This window comes from Muscardinus avellanarius (assembly GCF_963383645.1).
Source record: "Muscardinus avellanarius genome assembly, chromosome: 13".
NCBI lineage: Eukaryota > Metazoa > Chordata > Mammalia > Rodentia > Gliridae > Muscardinus > Muscardinus avellanarius.
The window spans coordinates 94,168,881-94,187,266 of NC_137799.1; the positions used below are offsets into that span (position 1 = coordinate 94,168,881).

An 18,386-nucleotide genomic window follows, 5' to 3' on the forward strand; every position below is an offset into this window, starting at 1 on the left:
CACAGGCTCAGGGACACTGACCACGAGGGGCCGGGGCGGCCTTGTCTGGGTTTGGGTGGTCCTTTTGAGTGCCTGGCTGGCCACAGAGAGGGCAGAGGGCGCCCACTCTTGGGAGGCCTGTAACAGCTGTGGTGTTTTGTCTTCTAGATCAGGAGAGTGAGGACCCTGACTGATCCCGCCAGCCTCGACCTCCCGCGGAGAAGCGACGACCTCCCTCGAGCCAGCCCGCTCCAGGACTCCAGTTCACGCTGTTTTGTAACCACTTTCTAAGCATTTTTTATTCACAATTGGAAACACAAATGTAATGTGAGAATAAAAAATATTTTGGGGGAGAAAGGACTTTGGTTTTTCAAACATTCTCCTTTCTGCCGCCCCCTGGCTGGCCCGCCATGTTCCCCAGGGACCGCTCCGTCTCTGTAGGAAGAGACCTCATGCATGGGGGCCCGCAGACGCCACTCTTGGACACCTGACATGGCCCCCCTTCCACATTTCATGTGCCCAGCCAGAAATGGCGGCAGCCTCCTGGGGTCCGTCCAAAGCACATCGGGGGGGCGGGACAGGACAGCCGCTCCACGCTCCACGGTGGGAGGGGTGCTGAATCCAGCGTGTGGGACGGGAAGCCGTTCTCCGGAGCGCCTATGTCATCCACCGTGAGAAAATGCCCAGCCCCTGGAATATAAAGGACATCTTATCGCAAGGTGCAGTGAGGCAGTGATCCCAGTACTTGAAAGGCTGAGACAGGAAGATTGCGAGATCAGGGCCAGCCTAACCTAACCCTAGCCCTGCTTTAGTGAGGCCCTGTTCCAAAATTAAAAAAAAAAAAAAAAAGGCTGGAGGTGTGGCTTCAAGGTAGAACTGCCCTGGGTTCAATCCCCAGCAGTGCGCGCACGCGCACACACACACAAACTTTGGCAAGCAGGTTATTCATGAAGTGGAAATTATACTTGTCTCTTCTTATATAGATTATACACACACACACAGTATTTGGAGGAAATCAAGATACATTGTGGCAGAAAACTTAGAGGTAGGGGCTTCCTTTCCTGGGCCCCAAGTGGGCTTGTGAGAGGGAACCCACGCAACCCTCCTCAGCCCTAAAACCTCAGCACCATGAACTCTGGATGGCAGTGGCCAGCGGTGACCCCGTCAGGTCAACTGCAGAAGGGCTGGTCAGCAGACAGGTGCCCAGCACTGAAGAGCTCTTATCTAGAGCCCAAGCACCCAGGACTATAGAGAAAGACAGAGGAGGTACAAAAATAGTCCTGCTATTTACTGATAGACTTAAACCTAACTACATTTTGTGACAGTATATTAGATGAGCTTATCACTTTAGTTAAAAGACATTGTCAGGTTATATTTAATAAGCAGCTAGACACAAGTATATATTCCCTACAGTAAGTGAGCCTTAAATATAAAAACACATAGGAGCCGGGCGTGGTGGTGCACTCTTGTAATCCTAGTACTTGAGAGGCTGAGACAGGAGGGTTGCAAGTTCGCGGGCAGCCTCGTCTACTTAGGCCCTCGCAATTTAGTGAGACCCTGTTTCAAAATAAAAGAATAAAAAATAGGGCTGGGGATGTAGCTCAGAGGTAGAATGCCCCTGGATTTCATCCCTAGTACCACGAGAGAGAGAGAGAGAGAGAGAGAGAGAGAGAGAGAGAGAAAGAACAAGCCCTGGGTAGCTGCTCACATGCCCCTTGGGGTACTCCTAGAACTTGCTCCTGCCAGGCTTTACCCTCTGTTGCTGCCCCAAGTGCAGGATGTGTAGCGGGCACGTGGTTTTACAGTCGGCGGCACTGGTGAAAGTCGGCTGAGCCTGCGGCGCCATTCGGGCGTGACGGATACAACCTGCAAGCGACATCCATCGCAGACCCGTGGCTGCAGGATCAACACGCAGGACCCCAGACTGCGTATCTTACGTCCATCTCTCTTCCAAGCTTCTGCTTTCTCCTCGTGCACGGGGTTGCACGGGGTGTCGGAGGCCGTGGCCACTCAGAACGCGCACTCGGCAGAGACGCATCATCTCCCCTTCCCGTCGGAAGGCAAGTCGCTGTCCGCGCTTCCTCTCCAAAGCTAAGAATCCATGTTTATGGCTTGCAACCTCTGGAAACGCCATTCCTCTGTGGAACTAAACCCCTTCCTCCCCCTTCAGTGAGACGTGGTGAGACTTGGTCACAGACCAGTTTTCAGCTCCCAGGAAAGTAAGTTCTGTGCTCTGGAAAGCACACTCTGGAAAGTTCTGTGTATGGAAAGAATGCTCTGGGTGGACAGCAGACACGTAAAGCTGTTGAGGCGCGCTCTTCACAGCCCCTGCGGCTGGTCCTTGTCACAAGGCAGAGAGAGACACAGGAAGAGATTGAAAAAAAGAATGTGCTGTCTTCTCAAGCATGTGGACAGCTAACTACCGTTCCTGAGACGGGAGCCCCTCTGCTGAGGCCTCACGCGGGTAGAACTGGCCCTCCTCGGCCTGGTGCAGTTCTGTACCGAGACTGACATTGGTATACTCACATCTGTACACGTGGTCGATGGTAGTATTTCCATTAATAAACGTCAGTCTTCCTCCTCCCTTTCCCTTAGACCACCTCTCTGGCTTCATTGACCCCCAAGTAAAGCGCTCAAGTTAGGATAATAAATTATAAGAACAAACAATGGTGCTTTACTTGGGGTCAAGTTTTCCAGCAGAATTGTAAAGCTTTAATGAACCACAAAAGCTCTTGAGCAGCTGGGCGGGGTGGTGCACACCTGTAATCCCAGTACTTGGGAGGCTGGCATAGGAGGATTTCAGATTTGAGGCTGGCCTCAGCAACTTAATGAGGCCCTCAGCAACTTAGTGAGACCCTGTTTCAAAAGAAAAAGAAAAAGGGCTGGGGGTGTAGCTTGGAGGTAGAATTCCCCTAGGTTTAATTTCCAGGACCAAAACCAAACCAAAACAAAAAAAACTCATTAGCAAGGTTGGAACTATGAGCGACACGGTCCAAATGCATCAACGATCAGTCAAAGAAATAACATCTCTTTTGCCAATGTAACTGATGTAGGATACAAGAAAAAATAGGTAAGAAGGAGACAGACAGAACAGAAAGAAAAAGTAAAATATAATGTTTGAAATCTTCTCACGAAAGACCCCTGCTGCCAAGGTCTTGCGATGTGATGTCCACGTTGCTTGTAGACAATTGAGCCACAGATTAGACTCAGACTCAAGGGGTTTTGTTACGTTTTTATTGGTGCGTCGTAATTATCCATCATTTCAAAGTGACGTAGACATCTGTGCACACAGCACTTGGGCCCCACCCCGACCAGCCTCCCCCGTCCGTGAGGAAGCCTGGCGGCCGTACCCTCCCCACGGGCAGCATTGTTTGAACTCTCCCCTCCCTCCAGCCTCGGTTCCCCCTCCTCAGCCCTTTCCACTCGTCTCCTCCTCCTTTATCTCAAGTCCCTCTTGTTTGCTGGTTTCTCTCTAACTCCCACATAGGAGGGAAAGCATGTGAGCCCTGACTTTCTGAGACTGGCTGATCTCAGCATAGTATTTTCTCATCGCAGCGTTTCCCTGAGTGACACACTTCTGTCTTCTTTGTGGCCACGTAGAATCCCATTGTGTGCATATACCATGTTTTCTTCATTCATTCACCAGTGGACAGATCCCTGGTTCCATGATTCGGTGAATTGTGTTTCTAAACACACGGGTATGCATGCATTGCTGTAGCATTTAGCGTTAATTCTTTGGGAAAGATAACATTATTTGAGCTGTGTTTTCCCTCACTCCTCCTTGACCCCTTCCTCCCCCATTCCCTCGCTCTACCCTGATGGTCTCTCTTTATTTATCTGAGGTCAACTGGTTTCATGTTTTCTCTCTGCCTTCAACATAGGACAGAAAAGATACCATCCTTCCCTCTCTGAGCCTGACTGCTTTCACTCGACGTAATATTCTCTAGATCGATCCCTCTTCCTGCATGTGAAATAATCTTGTTCTTTAAGGATGAGTAAACTTCCATTTGTGGGTCTTTTTGTGCATTGAGGTAAAACATCGATTCTCAAGAGAGGAAGTCGTGATGCCAGTTGTGGAACCACTCTGTGTATGAATACAGTGCACCAATAAAAAATAAAAAATAAAGATAAGGAGCAAGCCAGGCACCGCGCACATGCCTGCGGTCCCAGTACGGGGAAGGCTGAAACAGGAGGATGGCTGGTTTGAAACAACCTCAGCAATTTAGCGAAACTCAGCAACCTGAATTCCCTGTTCCAGAATTAAAAAAAAAATAAAAAAGGGCTGGGGATGGAGATTGGAGGTAGAATGACCCTGGGTTCCATCCCCAGTACCACAATAACAATGACAATAATAATAATTATTATTTTATTATTTTGGTGGTACTGGGGATGGAACCCAGGGTCTTTCTACCTCCGGGCTATACTCCCAGAACTATTTTCTATTTTATCTGGAAACAGGGTCTCACTGAGTTGCTGAGAGCCTCACTAAGTAGCTGAGGCTGGCTTCGAACCTGTGCGATCCTCCTGTCTCAGCCTCCCAAGTGCTGGGATTACACGCGTGCGCCACCACGCCCAGCTATTATTATTATTATTATTTTGAAAAAGAGAGAGTACAGTAGTGAGTGTGCTCCTGGGAAGTTTCTGATTCTCCTGCTCATGGGTGGATGCCTGGACATGTTCAGTATCCAAGTTTCTTTCATACTTCTGATTTTCAGCAAAGCCGGGCACCTACTTACAATAAAGAGCCCCGTGTTATTCACCTACACCGAGACATATCATAGTCAAGCTGCAGAAAAGGTAAGGTAAAGAAAAATCACGATAGAGGCTAGGGAAAGGAACCTAACTGCGGGGAAACAAAGATAGTAGCTGTGTCTGACTTCTCAGAAACTGAAAGCCAGAAGAACGTGGGAGGGGATATTTAAAGTGTTGAAAGAGAAAAAGTCCACCCACCTAGAATTCTGTAGCCTGAGGAATTATTAAAAGGGGGAAAGGCCGGGCGTGGTGGCGCACGCTTGTAATCCCCGCGCCTGGGAGGCAGAGACAGGAGGATCGCGCAGGTTCGAAGCCAGCCCCACGCTGGCTTAGGAGACCCTGTTTCCAAATATAAAAATGTAAAAAGAGGTCTGGGAGTGTAGCCCGGAGGTAGAAGGGCTTCCAGGAACCCCAGTACCACAAAAAAAAAAAAAAAAAAAAAAAAAAGGAGCGGGGGAAGAAACACAGAGAACCTGGGAATCTGTCTCTCCACCTAGCAAACAGCAGCAATGGCAGGATGTTGGGTGCTAGCCATTTCGGAACCGTGTGGTCTATTGAAAGCCTGAAGCTTTCAGGGGCAGGCTCAGGGCTACGAGACAGCTCATTCTAGTCAAGCTCAGTCCCCACATGGTAGGTAGGCTCTCCCCACCCCAGCCCAGCCCTGAGAGGCTCCAGCGCAGGTGTTCTGCAGCAACTACGTGCGGCATGTAATCCCGGTACTCGGGAGGCCGGGAGGATCGCAGGTTCGCGGCCAGCCTCAGCTACTTAGGGAGGCCCTCCACAACTTAGTGAGACCCTGTTTCAAAGTAAAAGAATAAAATTGGTCTGGGGTGGAGCTCAGAAATAGAACACCCCTGGGTGATAACGCCAGCCTGCCCTTTAGATGGCAGGGACTTGCAGGGATTTATTTTTATGCTTTTCCTGCCGCATTATCATTCTACATTCTACTGAGGTTCAGAGTGATAGAAGCTTCCATGGACACAGTGCTTGGTGAGTTTCTCTCTGGATCCACCCACCACCCACCCTTCTCAAGACTGGAGGTGACAGGCTCATGTATGACTTAGCATTATTTGCAGTTTTCTTGTTCAAGTGTGCTCACCTCTTTTCCCAATCTCCTTCAGCTATTCTACTGGTCCCTTTCTTTTATCTGAAATTGATTTTGGTTTTCTATTTTCTCTCCAGCTTCTGCATGTGAGAGGAAGTGTATGACTCTTGACTTTCTGAGACTGGCTGATCTCACGAGCATAATGTTCTCTAGGTCCATCTATTTTCCTACAATTGACTTAATTTTTTCTTCTTTATGGCTGCGTAGAATTCCATTGTTTGCTCTGTGCAGCAAAGGAAATAATCATGACTGTGAAGAGAGGGCCCGCAGAATGGGAGAAAAATCTTTGCAGGCTACTTCTCTGATAGGGGACTGATACCTAGAATATATAAAGAACTTTAAAAATGCGACACAGATACATAAAAAAGACATTCAGCATCATTGGCAATCAGGGAAATGAAAATCAAGAACACATGGAGATTCCATGTAACTCTAGGTAGAATGGCAACCATCAAGAATAAATGTGGCCGGGTGTGCATGGTGGCGCACGCTTGTCATCCCAGCATTTGGGAGGCTGAGACAGGAGGATCGCGGTTCGAAGACAGCCTCGGCTACTTAGTGAGGCCTTTTACAACTACTCAGTGAGACCCTGTTTCAAAATAAAGAATAAAAAATAAAACTGGGGGTATAGCTCAGAGGTAGAATGCCCATGTGTTCCATACCTAGTACTGCAAAAAAAGAAAATAGAGTAAATGTGGAAGCCAGGCGTGCTGGTGCAAGTTTGTGAGCCCAGCATTTGAGAGGCTGAGACAGGAGGGTCACGGTTTGTGGGCAGCCTCAGCTACTTAGTGAGGACCTCTGCAACTCAGTGAGGCCCTGTTTCATAGTAAGAGAATAAGATTGGTCTGTGGGTGTAGCTCAGAGATAGAATGCCCCTGGGTTCCATCCTCAGTACCACACATACACAAACACATACAGACACACATGAAAAAAAGAATAAATGTGAGTGTGAATGTGGGGTAAAGGAACCCTTACACACCAATAATATAATATAATCCTGTCGGTGGGATTATAAATTGGAACAACGCTACAGATATCAGTATGGAAGTTTTTCAATAGACTAGGAACAGAACCACCATATGACCGGGCTCTATACCATTCCTTGGTATTTTCCCAAAATAATTAACATCAGAAAACCACAGTGCTATGTGTCCTCTGTGTTTGTAAGCATCCCGATTCACAATAGCCAAATGGAGGACTGGTGTCTTCATCACTCTTGACCCGGGTTCCAGGGGCCAGAGAGGCTGGGGTCATGGTCATTCTTCCCCTGCTGTGGCAGCCTGGTCTCCTCCAGCTGAGGCTACATGCAGGAGATTAGATAGATAGATAGATAGATAGATAGATAGATAGATAGATAGATGATAGATAGAGATTTTTTGCAGGATATATATATATATATATATATATATATATATATATATACTTTATATAATTATTTATATTTTGTGGTGCTGAGGATGGAACCCAGGGGCATTCTACCTTTGGTCCACACCCCCAGCCCTGTTTTTTTTTAAATTTTTATTTATTTTATTGGTGCACTGTATTCATACATCATAATGGGATAAAAAAATAATACTTTTGTAGACATACATGCACACATCACCCAGTTAGCCCCTACCCGATCCCCACCCCGTTCCCTCCCCCTGTTTTTTATTTTTCATTTTGAAACAGCATCTCACTGAGTTGTAGAGGGCCTCACTAAGTAGCTGAGGCTGTCCACGAACCTCGATCCTCCTGCCTCAGCCTCCCGAATACTGGTATTACAAGTGTGCACCACCATGGCCAGCTTATACAGGATGTTTTAAAAGTCAGCACTCTTTCCTCCCCACTTTTTTTCTTTTCTCTACTTGGGAGCCGGACACAAAGCCTGGGACATTCAGAACAAGCTGCACACACAGGGAAGACCAGGAAGGGACTTCACCAGCCAGGGAAAAGCCAGGGTTCAGAAAGGACCTGGGACAGATTTAAGTTTGGACTTAAAAACTTAAGGTCCTCAGAAAGGACAACGTACAGTGCTTAAGAAAACAAGCAGTAAACAAAAGCAGGGCCCTGTGGCACACGCTTTTGATTCCAGTACTTGGGAGGCTGAGACGGTAGGATTGCAGGGCCACCGAAAAAAGAAAAAGAATAGAATGCTCCTGGCCTTGATCCTCAGTAACACACACACACACACACACACACACACACACACACACACACACACGCCAATGAACTCAAAGATCAAAAGAATGAACTAAAAGAGAATACAGAAAGTGTTGGCCTGGCTGCAGAATCCGATTCTGCACCCTCCCGCCCGAGCCGTGTCCCCAAACCTGCACACCTCACTTGTCGTGGGTGCCTTCATCTCCCTAGTTGGTATTAGCCTCTAATGAGGCTGACGGCTACTGGGAGAACAAGTCATAAATTAGGCGGTATTGTCCAAGAAGACGTACAGCCACCAGGGCTTCAAGTGTGGTCTTGAAGGAAGCGAAGGTCTGTTGCCAACTCCAGTTATGAAAGCACACATCTTCATGGTGTGTGTGTGTGTGTGTGTGTGTGTGTGTGTGTGTGTGTGTGTGGCGCTGGGAATTGAATCCACAGGTATTCTACCTCCAAGCTACACCCTCAGCCCTATTTTTTATTTTTTTATTTTGAAACAGGGTCTCACTAAGTTGCGAAGGGCCTCACAAGTTGCTGAGGGTGGCTATGAATCCTCTTGTCTCAGCCTCCCACATACTGGGATCACAAGTGTACCTCCATGCCTGGCCCCGCTGCCCTATTTTATCTTTTATTTTGAAACAGTGTCTCACTGGGCATTCAGAAACAGAGAAATAGACAAGATAACACAGAACCTCTCCACAACAACACAGTGTAATGAAGATGCCTAGCATACAGTTGTTTTAAAGTTTGGGTAATTATGAATAAGACTGCTATAAACTTCCATGTGAGATTCTTTTTACAGACATATATATATATATTTTTTTTTCTTTTCTTTTCTTTTTTTTTTTCAGTGCTAGGGATGGAACCCAGGGACTTTCAACCTCTGAGCTTCACCCCCAGCCCTATTTTTTAATTCTTTATTTTGAAATGTATGTCCCCGCTTGTGGACATAAATTTTAAACTCATGTGTGTTATTCTGTGTGTGTGTGTTATGGCAATTTTTTTTAAGTGTGAAGACATCCAGAACGCTCTTGCCTCAGTCTTAGTAAAATTTCTTTAGCGAATGCCGACAGGAACAGGAATGAAAGCCTTGGGCGGGCATGTCCTTGATCCAGTAGTTTTATTCTTAGAGCTATAATCTCAAAAGTCAGAGAAGGGATGCTACTGTCAACACATACACACACTTTACCACCTTGGGTGTGTGTGTGTTTGTGTGTGTGTGTGTGTGTGTGTGTGTGTGTGTGTGTGACTGGAGACTGAACCCTGGGCATTCTACCTCTCAGCTGCATTCCCAGGCCTTTTCGGTTTTCTTTTATTTTGAAACAGGGCTCTCTCAGTTGCTGAGGGTCTTGTTAAGTTGCGGAGGCTGGCTGGGACCTGAGTCCTTCTGTCTCAGCCTCCTGAGTCCTGGGGTGACAGGGGAGTCACAGCCTCCGACTCCTGAGCGTTTATTCTTGGCCAAGTTCCTAAGAGGCCTTCAGTTCCCACAACAACCCTTCCTGCAGGCACTTTCCTTACCCGTATTAGAGATAAGGACTCAGGCTGGCTGGGCCGTGGAAGGCGGCAGGGCTGGAGCCCTGGCTGCCGCTCCCTACAAGGGCGGAGTCTGGACAGCAGCGGCCAGTGCTCAAGAAAGTGAGGGCGGATTCAGAGGAAGATGCGGCCACATGGTGGCGGACTTGAGGCTGGGGGGAAATCCTCAGTGGAAGGAGGGAGCCCAGGGAACTTCCCTGCAAAAGGGCAGGGAAGCTGGATGTGGTGGCCCACGCCCATAATCCCAGAGCCTCCGAGAGCCAAGGGCCTATCTCCATGGTTGGTGAGTTCCGCCCTGATAGAGCGCAGGAGCTTGCCGTGCCAGCCTTAGGCCCAACTTCACTTCCGTGTTGAAACCTAGCTCTGAGCTGGGCGCGGTGGCACACGCTGGTAATCCCAGGCCTTGGGAGGCTGAGGCAGGAGGATCACGGGTTTGCAGCCAGCCTCAGCTACTTTGTGAGGCCCTCCACAACATAGCAAGACTGTTTAAAATAAAAAATAAAAATGGTGGCCGGGCGTGGTGGTGCAGGCTTGTAATCCCCGTGCTTGGGAGGCGGAAACAGGAGGATGGCGCTGGTTCGGAACCAGCCTTGGCTGGCTTAAGAGACCCTGTTTCCAAATAAAAAAATAAATAAAATAGGTCTGGGAGTGTAGCCCGGAGGTAGAAGGGCTTCCAGGAACCCCAGTACCACCACCACCAAAATAATAATAATAATAATAATATTAATAATAATAGAAAAAAAAGGTTGGTGGTGTAGTTCAGAGATAGAAGGTCTCTGGGTTCAATCTCCAGGAAAGGGGAGGAGGAGGGAGACAGACAGACAGATACAGACAGATAGATTGGGCACGATGGTATACACCTGTAATCTTAGTACTTGGGAGCTGAGACAGAAGGATTGCAGGTTTTGGGCCAGCCTCAGCAATTTAGCGAGGCCCTCAGTGCCTAGTGAGACAGTTTTGAAATAAAAAGTAAAAGGAGTGGGAGTATAGCTCGGAGGTAGTGTACCCCTGGATTCAGTCCCTAGTACAAAAAAAAAAAAAAAAAAAAAAAGGAAGGAAAGGAGGGAAAGGAAGAAACCCAGCTCGGATGCATAAGTTTTGCCTCATCCGGTTGTGAGCAGACCCCTCACTGCCTGCGCCCCTGAGTGCAGGTCACTCTGGCATCCCAGGAAGTCCTGCCTGGCTCCCTCCCGGGACTTCAGTTCCTCCAGGCTGACGCTCTGCCCTCTGCTGGCCGCTGCTCTGTAAGGCAACACACTGGCGGCTGCCTGGGCTCCTTCTCCCTGCCGGTTCTGTCACCAGATAGGGGTCCAAGGACAGCCTCCAAGGTGGCAATGTGGCCTCAGCTTACCCCTGGCAGGTTAGTAACTTTCCCTGCTAAAAAGAATTCTGGGATGTGTCAAAGGCAAGGCACAGCCAAGCGTGGTGGCAGATACCTGTAATCCCAGTACTTGGGAGGCTGAGACCAGAGGCAGGCCTGAGGCCAGCCTCAGAACCCTTCATGAGGCCCCCAGGAACTTAGTAAAACTCTGTTCAAATAAAAATAAAATAGAATGGGGGGGGTAGCCTGGGGGTAGAACCCCCCCAAAAAAGGGCACAAGCAAAGACTTATTTAAAAACAGGACAGCAAAGGTCTATGCACTCCAAACAGTACCACTGCGTCTCCGAGAAGAGGATGTGGTGGTGTACACCTGCAATCCCAATACTTGGGAGGCTGAGGCAGGAGGATCAAAGGTTCCAAGCCAGCCGCAGAAACTTAGTGAGACCGTTTCAAAATATAAAATATGCTAGGTGCGGTGGCATGTGCTTGTAATCCCTGCACCTGGTAGGATAAGACAGGAGGATCACACAGGTTCAAAGCCAGCCTCTCAGCTGGCTTAAGAGACCCTGTTTCCAAATAAAATATAAAATAGGTCTCGGAGTGTAACCCGGAGGTAGAAGGCCCCTGCATTCCATCCCCAGTACCACCACCAAAAAAAAAAAAAAAAAAAATTACTAAAATTTCACTTGTTATTTTCCAGTTTGACTTCACAGCACTGTACTGGGGTCACTCTTTGGCCTTTCTATGGGTGCTGTGTGACTGGAAGAACTTGCGAATTGGGCCTCTGGTTTATTTCCTCCGCTTAGTTTTCAAAAGGTGGCTTCCTGGATGTCTATTCATGTGTGCACTACAGCCTCATTTTCCTTTTGTAGATTTGGACGATTCTTCTCCCTGCGTCTCTTTGATGTCCAGAAGCCTTGGTCCAGGAAGCACTGTTGCTTAGCAACAGTTAACTCTCCGCCGGGAACCTCCACTTCTCTCTTTACTCAACCACCAGAGGCTGTGCTGCTGGCGGACAGCAAGTGCTGTCTGTCTCTCAACTGCAGCAAGATCAAAAAAGTATGTTTAAAATCCAACATTTCTTGTGAAAACACGCATATTGGTTTGACTTGATTTGGAAACGATCCTTTTGCTTAAAAAAAAAAGTCTTCATAATGAAATCAATCTTTCCCCCAAAATGCAAACTAAAAAGAAAAATAGGCATGATTTTAAGCTGATCACAAAAACTCCTCCAAAATATCCTCTCTTCTTTCCTTAATTGTGGTCTGGGGATTGAACCCAGGGACATTTTACCTCTGAGCTAGACCCCAGCCCTATTTTATATTTTATTTTGAAATAGGGTATCATTAAGTTGTGGAGGCCCTCACTAAATTGCTGAGGTTGGCCTCAAACCTTCAATTCTCCTATCTCAGCTTCCCAAAAACTTGAATTACAGGTGTGTGCCACTGTGTCCAGGTCCAAAATACCTTTTCTTATGAAAGTTTGTTTCACTTAGTATTTGGAATAGAGAATGGTGACCAAAATAAAATAAAAATATTCATATTATGCCAAATTTAAATATGTAGGGGAGGATAATTTTGAATTCACAAATATAGTACTCTAACACTTTGAGAAAAACATTTTTAAAAACTTTTTTACTGAAGATTGATTTTCAGGGGTGTTCAACCTTTGATTACATCCCCAGCCCTATTTTATTTTATTTTAAATTTTTGTGGTATTAGGAAATTAACCTAGGGGCATTCTACCTCTAAGCAATGCTCACAGCCTTATTTTATTTTTTATTTTGCAACAGGTTCTCACTAAGTTGCGGAGGACCTAAGTTGCTGAGGCTGGCCATGAACCTGCGATCTTTCTGTCTCAGCCTCCCAAGTACTGGGATTACAAGTGTGCACCACCATGCCTAGCTTTATTTTTTATTTTGCAACAGGGTCTCACTAAGTTGCTGAGGCTGGCCTTGAACCTGTGATCCTCTTGTCTCCGGTGTGTACCTCCATGCCTGGCTCTGCAGTGGGCTGCTGCTGCACAGACACTGCTGATGTTGTTAGAAGTGTTCTTGGACATGACATGGAGTCCGAATTATTTTTAAGTGTAGGGTGGCTGGGGAGGAGACAGAGATCTCCTGCTCTCTTTCCACCAGCATCTTTCTTTTATTGGGAGTTTTAACCAAAATATTGTAAAAATGATTAATCACAGGAGACAGGAAAGCAGTCGTGGGATGAGTCAGGAAGAACAACAAGGTAGTCATGGATAAATCAGGGAAGGAAAGAAAGGCCAACACAGCTGAGTGAGGGAATGAAAGGGCAAACAACTCTGGGGAGACTGTCAGGGTCCCTGCTTCTCAGTCCCACTTGGTCCTTGGAAACTTGCTTGCGAGGAAACAAATCTCCACTTGGGTGGGCAGTTTGTGACCCTCCCAAGCCAGACTGAGGTGCCTTCAGAGCCGATAACTAAGAAGGCTTCCAACATGGCTCCAAATAATTTTTTTTTTTTTTTTGGTGGGTCTGGGGATTGGAACCCTGGGGCATTCAACCTCCGAGCTATACCCCCTGCCCTATTTTTTTTTATTCTTTATTTTGAAACAGGTGTCACTGAGTTGCAGAGGGCCTCACTAAGTAGGTGAGGCTGTCCGTGAACCATGCTCCTCCGGTCTCAGCTTCCTGAATGCTGGGATTATAAGCATGCGCCACCATGCCCGGCTTCCAAATATTTTTTTAAAAATGCCTTTAAGAAATTCTAAAGTTAACCAGGTATGGTGGTGCACACTTATAATCCCAGTACTTGGGGGGCTGAGACAGGAGAATTGCGTTTCATAGCCAGCCTCAGCTACTTAGTGAGGCCTTCCACAACCTAGTGAGACCCTGTTTCAAAATAAAGAATAATAAATAGGGCTGGGGGTATAGCTCAGAAATAGAATGACCTTGGCTTCAATCCCCAGTACTAATACCACAATAAATAAAATAAAATAAATAATTAAAAATAGGGCTGTGGGTATAGCTCCGAGGTACAGTGCCCCTGGATTCAATCCCTAGTTCTGAGAAATAATATTCTAAAGTTAAATTCTATTGCTCTTTCTCTCTCAGTTCGTGCACAGACTCTGAATCCGTTCTCAGAGATTTCCTGGGAGATTCCCTGGCTCCAGGATTTTTCCTTTCCTGGTGCTCTAGTTAGAAAGGCGAGATCTCTCTCTACTTATTACCTTCAGTACCTCATGATTTTGCCAAAAGAACTACTCTCAGAAGAAAACAGAATAAACATGGATTCCTGGCATGTTCTTTAGACCACAGATGACTTCCTACTTGCCCTGGCTGGAGCCGCAGCAGGGTGCTGCAGCAACACCTAGCCAACAGAGAAAAGAGAAAGGAGATTTAAGAAGCAAAGACCAAAAGGGGTCACTGCCATGCTCTTTGGCTGGGACCCACTTACCCATACACTTATTTATTTGTGGTACTGTGGAATGAACTCAAGGACATTCTACCTCCAAGATACATCCCTAGCCCCCCCCCCCACTTTTTAAATTTTGAAACGGGGTCTCAGTTGCAGCGGGTCTTGATAAGCTTCTGAGGTTGGTAGTGAACTATTTGTCTCCTAAGTATTGGGACTTACAATTATGTGCCACTACATCTGGCAGTGATGTATCTTATGAGAACCTTCGTGCTGAGATGCTAGATATAGACTTCTTAGTGTAGTTAAGTGAATCTGTGGTGTTAAATAAATGCAAATTTTAAAAGGTGAATGAATCAAATAAAAATGGGACAGTTCTTTAGACATGTGGCTCAGCAGTACATGAGCTATTTGAGTTTAAGACTCAAAAGGCATGGGTTTAGCCCCTGTATCTTCTTTGCGTGCATGCGTGCGTGCGTGCGTGCGTGCGTGCGTGCGTGCGTGTGTGTGTAGTTCTGGGGATGGAACCCAGGGGCCTTCTACCTCCATGCTATACCACCAGACCTATTTTTTATTCTTTATTTTGAAACAGGGTCTCACTGAGGCAGTTGCAGACGGCCTCACTAAGTAGCTGAGGCTGTCGGTGGACCGCGACTCTCCTGTCTCAGCCTCTTAAATGCTGGGGTTACAGCGTGCCCACCACGCCCGGTTAATAACATGTAATTCATCACTGACTGTGTGCACAGGCGAGTGGCATAACTTAACCAGTTTAAAAAACTTCGTGGTACCTCATCAAAGCACCAAGAGCAGTTTATTCCCACACCTATCACACGGGCTCTATCAGGCTCCTGGGGGAGGAGGCGCCTGGTGCATCCTGCCCCTCTGCAGTTTTCTCCAGAAAGAGGACACACCAAGAGTAAAAAGGTAAGCAAAAGCCATGCGTTGGGACTCTAGAGAGCACGCGGGAAGCCTCTAGAGAGCACTGATGTCTCCCCGTAATATCTGTAGGTGCACGAGGCACAGGGGGCCTCCCCAGAAGACTCCCTCCCGGTGCAGGGCTGTCCCTGCCCAGAAGACTCCCTCCCGGTGCAGGGCTGTCCCTGCCCAAAGCCGCCCGCATCCCCGCAGACTCGCAACAGGCTGTCGACCCACCCCCATCTCCTGCACTCCGACGCAGCGGCCTCCCACCATCCCTGGCTCCAAACTCCGGGCCCTGGCCGCCACCATCCCCGGGCCCGCACCGGTCACCGCCATCCCCGGGCCCGCACCGGTCACCGCCATCCTCGGACCCGCACCGGTCACCGTCATCCCCGGGCCCGCACCTGTCACCGCCATCCCCGGGCCCGCACCTGTCACCGCCATCCCCGGGCCCGCACCTGTCACCGCCATCCCCGGGCCCGCACTGGTCACCGCCATCCCTGGCTCCAAACTCCGAGCCCTGGCCGCCGCCATCCCCGGGCCCGCACCTGTCACCGCCATCCCCGGGCCCGCACCTGTCACCGCCATCCCCGGGCCCGCACTGGTCACCGCCATCCCTGGCTCCAAACTTCGAGCCCTGGCCGCCGCCATCCCCGGGCCCGCACTGGTCACCGTCATCCCCGGGCCCGCACCGGTCACTGTCATCCCCGGGCCCGCACCTGTCACCGCCATCCCCGGGCCCGCACCAGTCACCGCCATCCCCGGGCCCGCACTGGTCACCGTCATCCCCGGGCCCGCACCGGTCACTGTCATCCCCGGGCCCGCACCAGTCACCGTCATCCCCGGGCCCGCACCGGTCACCGTCATCCCCGGGCCCGCATTCCACGCACGCACCGCCCGCCATCCCTGGGCCCGCGCCCCACGCACCTCCCGCCCGCCATCCCCGGCCTCGCACTGGCCACCGTCATTCCGGGGCCCGACACTCTGCCTCCCGCCATCCCCGGGGCCGCGCGCCACCATCTTGCCCTGGAGCCCGCCGGCGGGCGGGCGGCGGGAGCCGGAGCGGGGATGGCGGGCCGGCGGGCAGTGGTCCGGTGGCGGCGGCCGGGGCGGCGGGCGAGGCGTGGCGGAGGCGGACCGGCGGCGCTCGGCTGCGGCGGGGAGGCGCGGCCTCGGGCCCCGTCTCTCCCCTCCGCCCCGCTCCCGGCCCCGCCCCGCCAGGCCCCGCCCACCGCGCGGCCCCGCCCCCGGCTCGCCCCGCCCCGCCCCCGGCTCGCCCCGCCCCTTCCGCCGCCCCGCGCGCTCGGCGTCCGCGTCCGCCCGACGTCAGCCCGCCCGCCCGCCCGCCCGCCCGGCCTCGGCTCGCAGCGGCGGCGGCAGGTCCCTCCCAGCCATGGCCCGGGGAGGCGGCAGCACATGGCGGCCCCGGCGGCCCTGAGCGCGCCCCCGGCCCGCCGCAGCCCGCCCTAGCGCCGCCCGCCCGCCACGGCCCCGCCGCCCGCGCGCGCCCGCCCCGCCGCCGCCATGGGCGTGCAGGGCTTCCAGGACTACATCGAGAAGCACTGCCCGAGCGCCGTGGTGCCGGTGGAGCTGCAGAAGCTGGCCCGGGGCAGCCTGGTGGGCGGCGGGCGGACGCGGCCCCCGCAGACCCCGCTGCGCCTGCTGGTGGACGCCGACAACTGCCTGCACCGCCTCTACGGCGGCTTCTACACCGACTGGGTCAGCGGCGGCCAGTGGAACCACATGCTCGGCTACCTGGCGGCGCTGGCCAAGGCCTGCTTCGGCGGCAACATCGAGCTCTTCGTCTTCTTCAACGGCGCGCTCGAGAAGGCCCGGCTGCACGAGTGGGTCAAGCGGCAGGGCAACGAGCGCCAGACCGCGCAGCAGATCGTCAGCCATGTCCAGAACAAGGGCACGCCGCCGCCCAAGGTCTGGTTCCTGCCGCCCGTCTGCATGGCCCACTGCATCCGCCTGGCGCTCATCCGCTTCCACGTCAAGGTGCGGCCGGAGCCGGGGCTGGGCCTGGACTCGCCCGGGGCCGGGGTCGGGGCTGGGCCCGGGGTCCCTGGGGCCGGGGTCAGCGCTAGCCTGGGGTCCTTGGGGCCGGGGTCAGTGCTGGGCCTGGGGTCCCCCGGGGCTGAGGTCAGCGCTGGGTTTGGGGTCAGCGCTGGGGCTGGGCCTGGGGTCCCTGGGGCTGGGCTCAGCGCTGGGCCTGGGGTCCCTGGAGCCGGGGTCAACGCCGGGCCTGGGGTCCCTGGGGCTGGGCTCAGCGCTGGGCCTGGAGTTCTTGGGTCTGGGCCTGGGGTCCCCGCTGGCTGGGGTCAGCGCTGGGCTTGGGGTCCCTGGGTCCGGGGTCGGCGCTGGGCCAGGGTCCAGGGGAATCGGGGCAAGGCCTAGGGTGGTCCTGTTTCTGAAAGGCCCTGGGCCTCCCCGCCACCCTCCTGGCCCCTCCTGGGGCGCGGCGTGTTACCAGGCGGGGAGAGCGCGCCTGGAGCCGGCCGGGAGGCGCAAGATGGAAGTCCAGCGGTCCAGGCCGTGCACCGTGGGAGTCACCCCGCAGCCGGCCACCTCGCCGCGGCCTCGCAGGCGCGTGAGAACGCCGCGGGGTAGGTGGGGAGCCAGCGACAGAACTCGCGTGGGCGGCTGATCGGCCCGGGTGTTCCTAGGACTTTCTCTCCGTTTGAAGGCGGGCAGGTTACTCGCTTGCTGTGCACTTCAACGACATACTAATTTTTCGAATTGAGCCCGTCCTTTGCCAGCAACAGGTTTTTCTTAGAGGCCTGGAGGGTGAATAGCAGTAACGGGGGGGTCACGAGGACTCTGGGGAGAAGGCTGGGACAGTGCTACCCCCTGGCAGCGGGGTGGAACTCGTGTAGGGCCAGTGCTCGCAGCTAAAGCAGAACGCACCCTGCCCCCCGCCTTCCAAAGTGAGATGTTCACAGAAAGTGGCCATGTTTTTTTTCTGTGGGGTGTCAAGAAGTTGTACAGCCGGATAGGATAGGATATTGTCAGTTTTGGTGACTTAGAGCCTGTTTTTAAAGTAGTTCAGTTCTGGATGTCTGACATGAAAAATATAGTTCAAAATTAGGGGTGGGAGTTCTGGGGCCCTGCAGCCACAGGTCTGGACTTGCAGGCCAGCTTTTTGGGGTGCATGGTTGAGTGTGGCGTGACCTTCAGCAGTGCCCTGGTGTGGGTAATCAGAGCTCGGCACTCGCCGTGCAGAGCGCAGGGTGGCCTGCGCCGGGCCGGAGGTTCACC

General features: G+C 51.5%; 1 protein-coding gene across 1 annotated transcript in view; it reads left to right on the forward strand.

Annotated features, from left to right (window-relative positions):
- Positions 1-16,652: 16,652 nt before the first annotated feature.
- Positions 16,653-18,386, forward strand: part of FAM120A (family with sequence similarity 120 member A) — a gene marked incomplete at both ends in the record, with an annotated part of 92,271 nt that continues 90,537 nt past the window's right edge. Inside the window, one exon of the mRNA XM_080709038.1 lies at positions 16,653-17,126. Coding sequence (XP_080565164.1) covers positions 16,653-17,126 — 474 coding nt within the window. The remainder of the gene's footprint in view (positions 17,127-18,386) is intronic.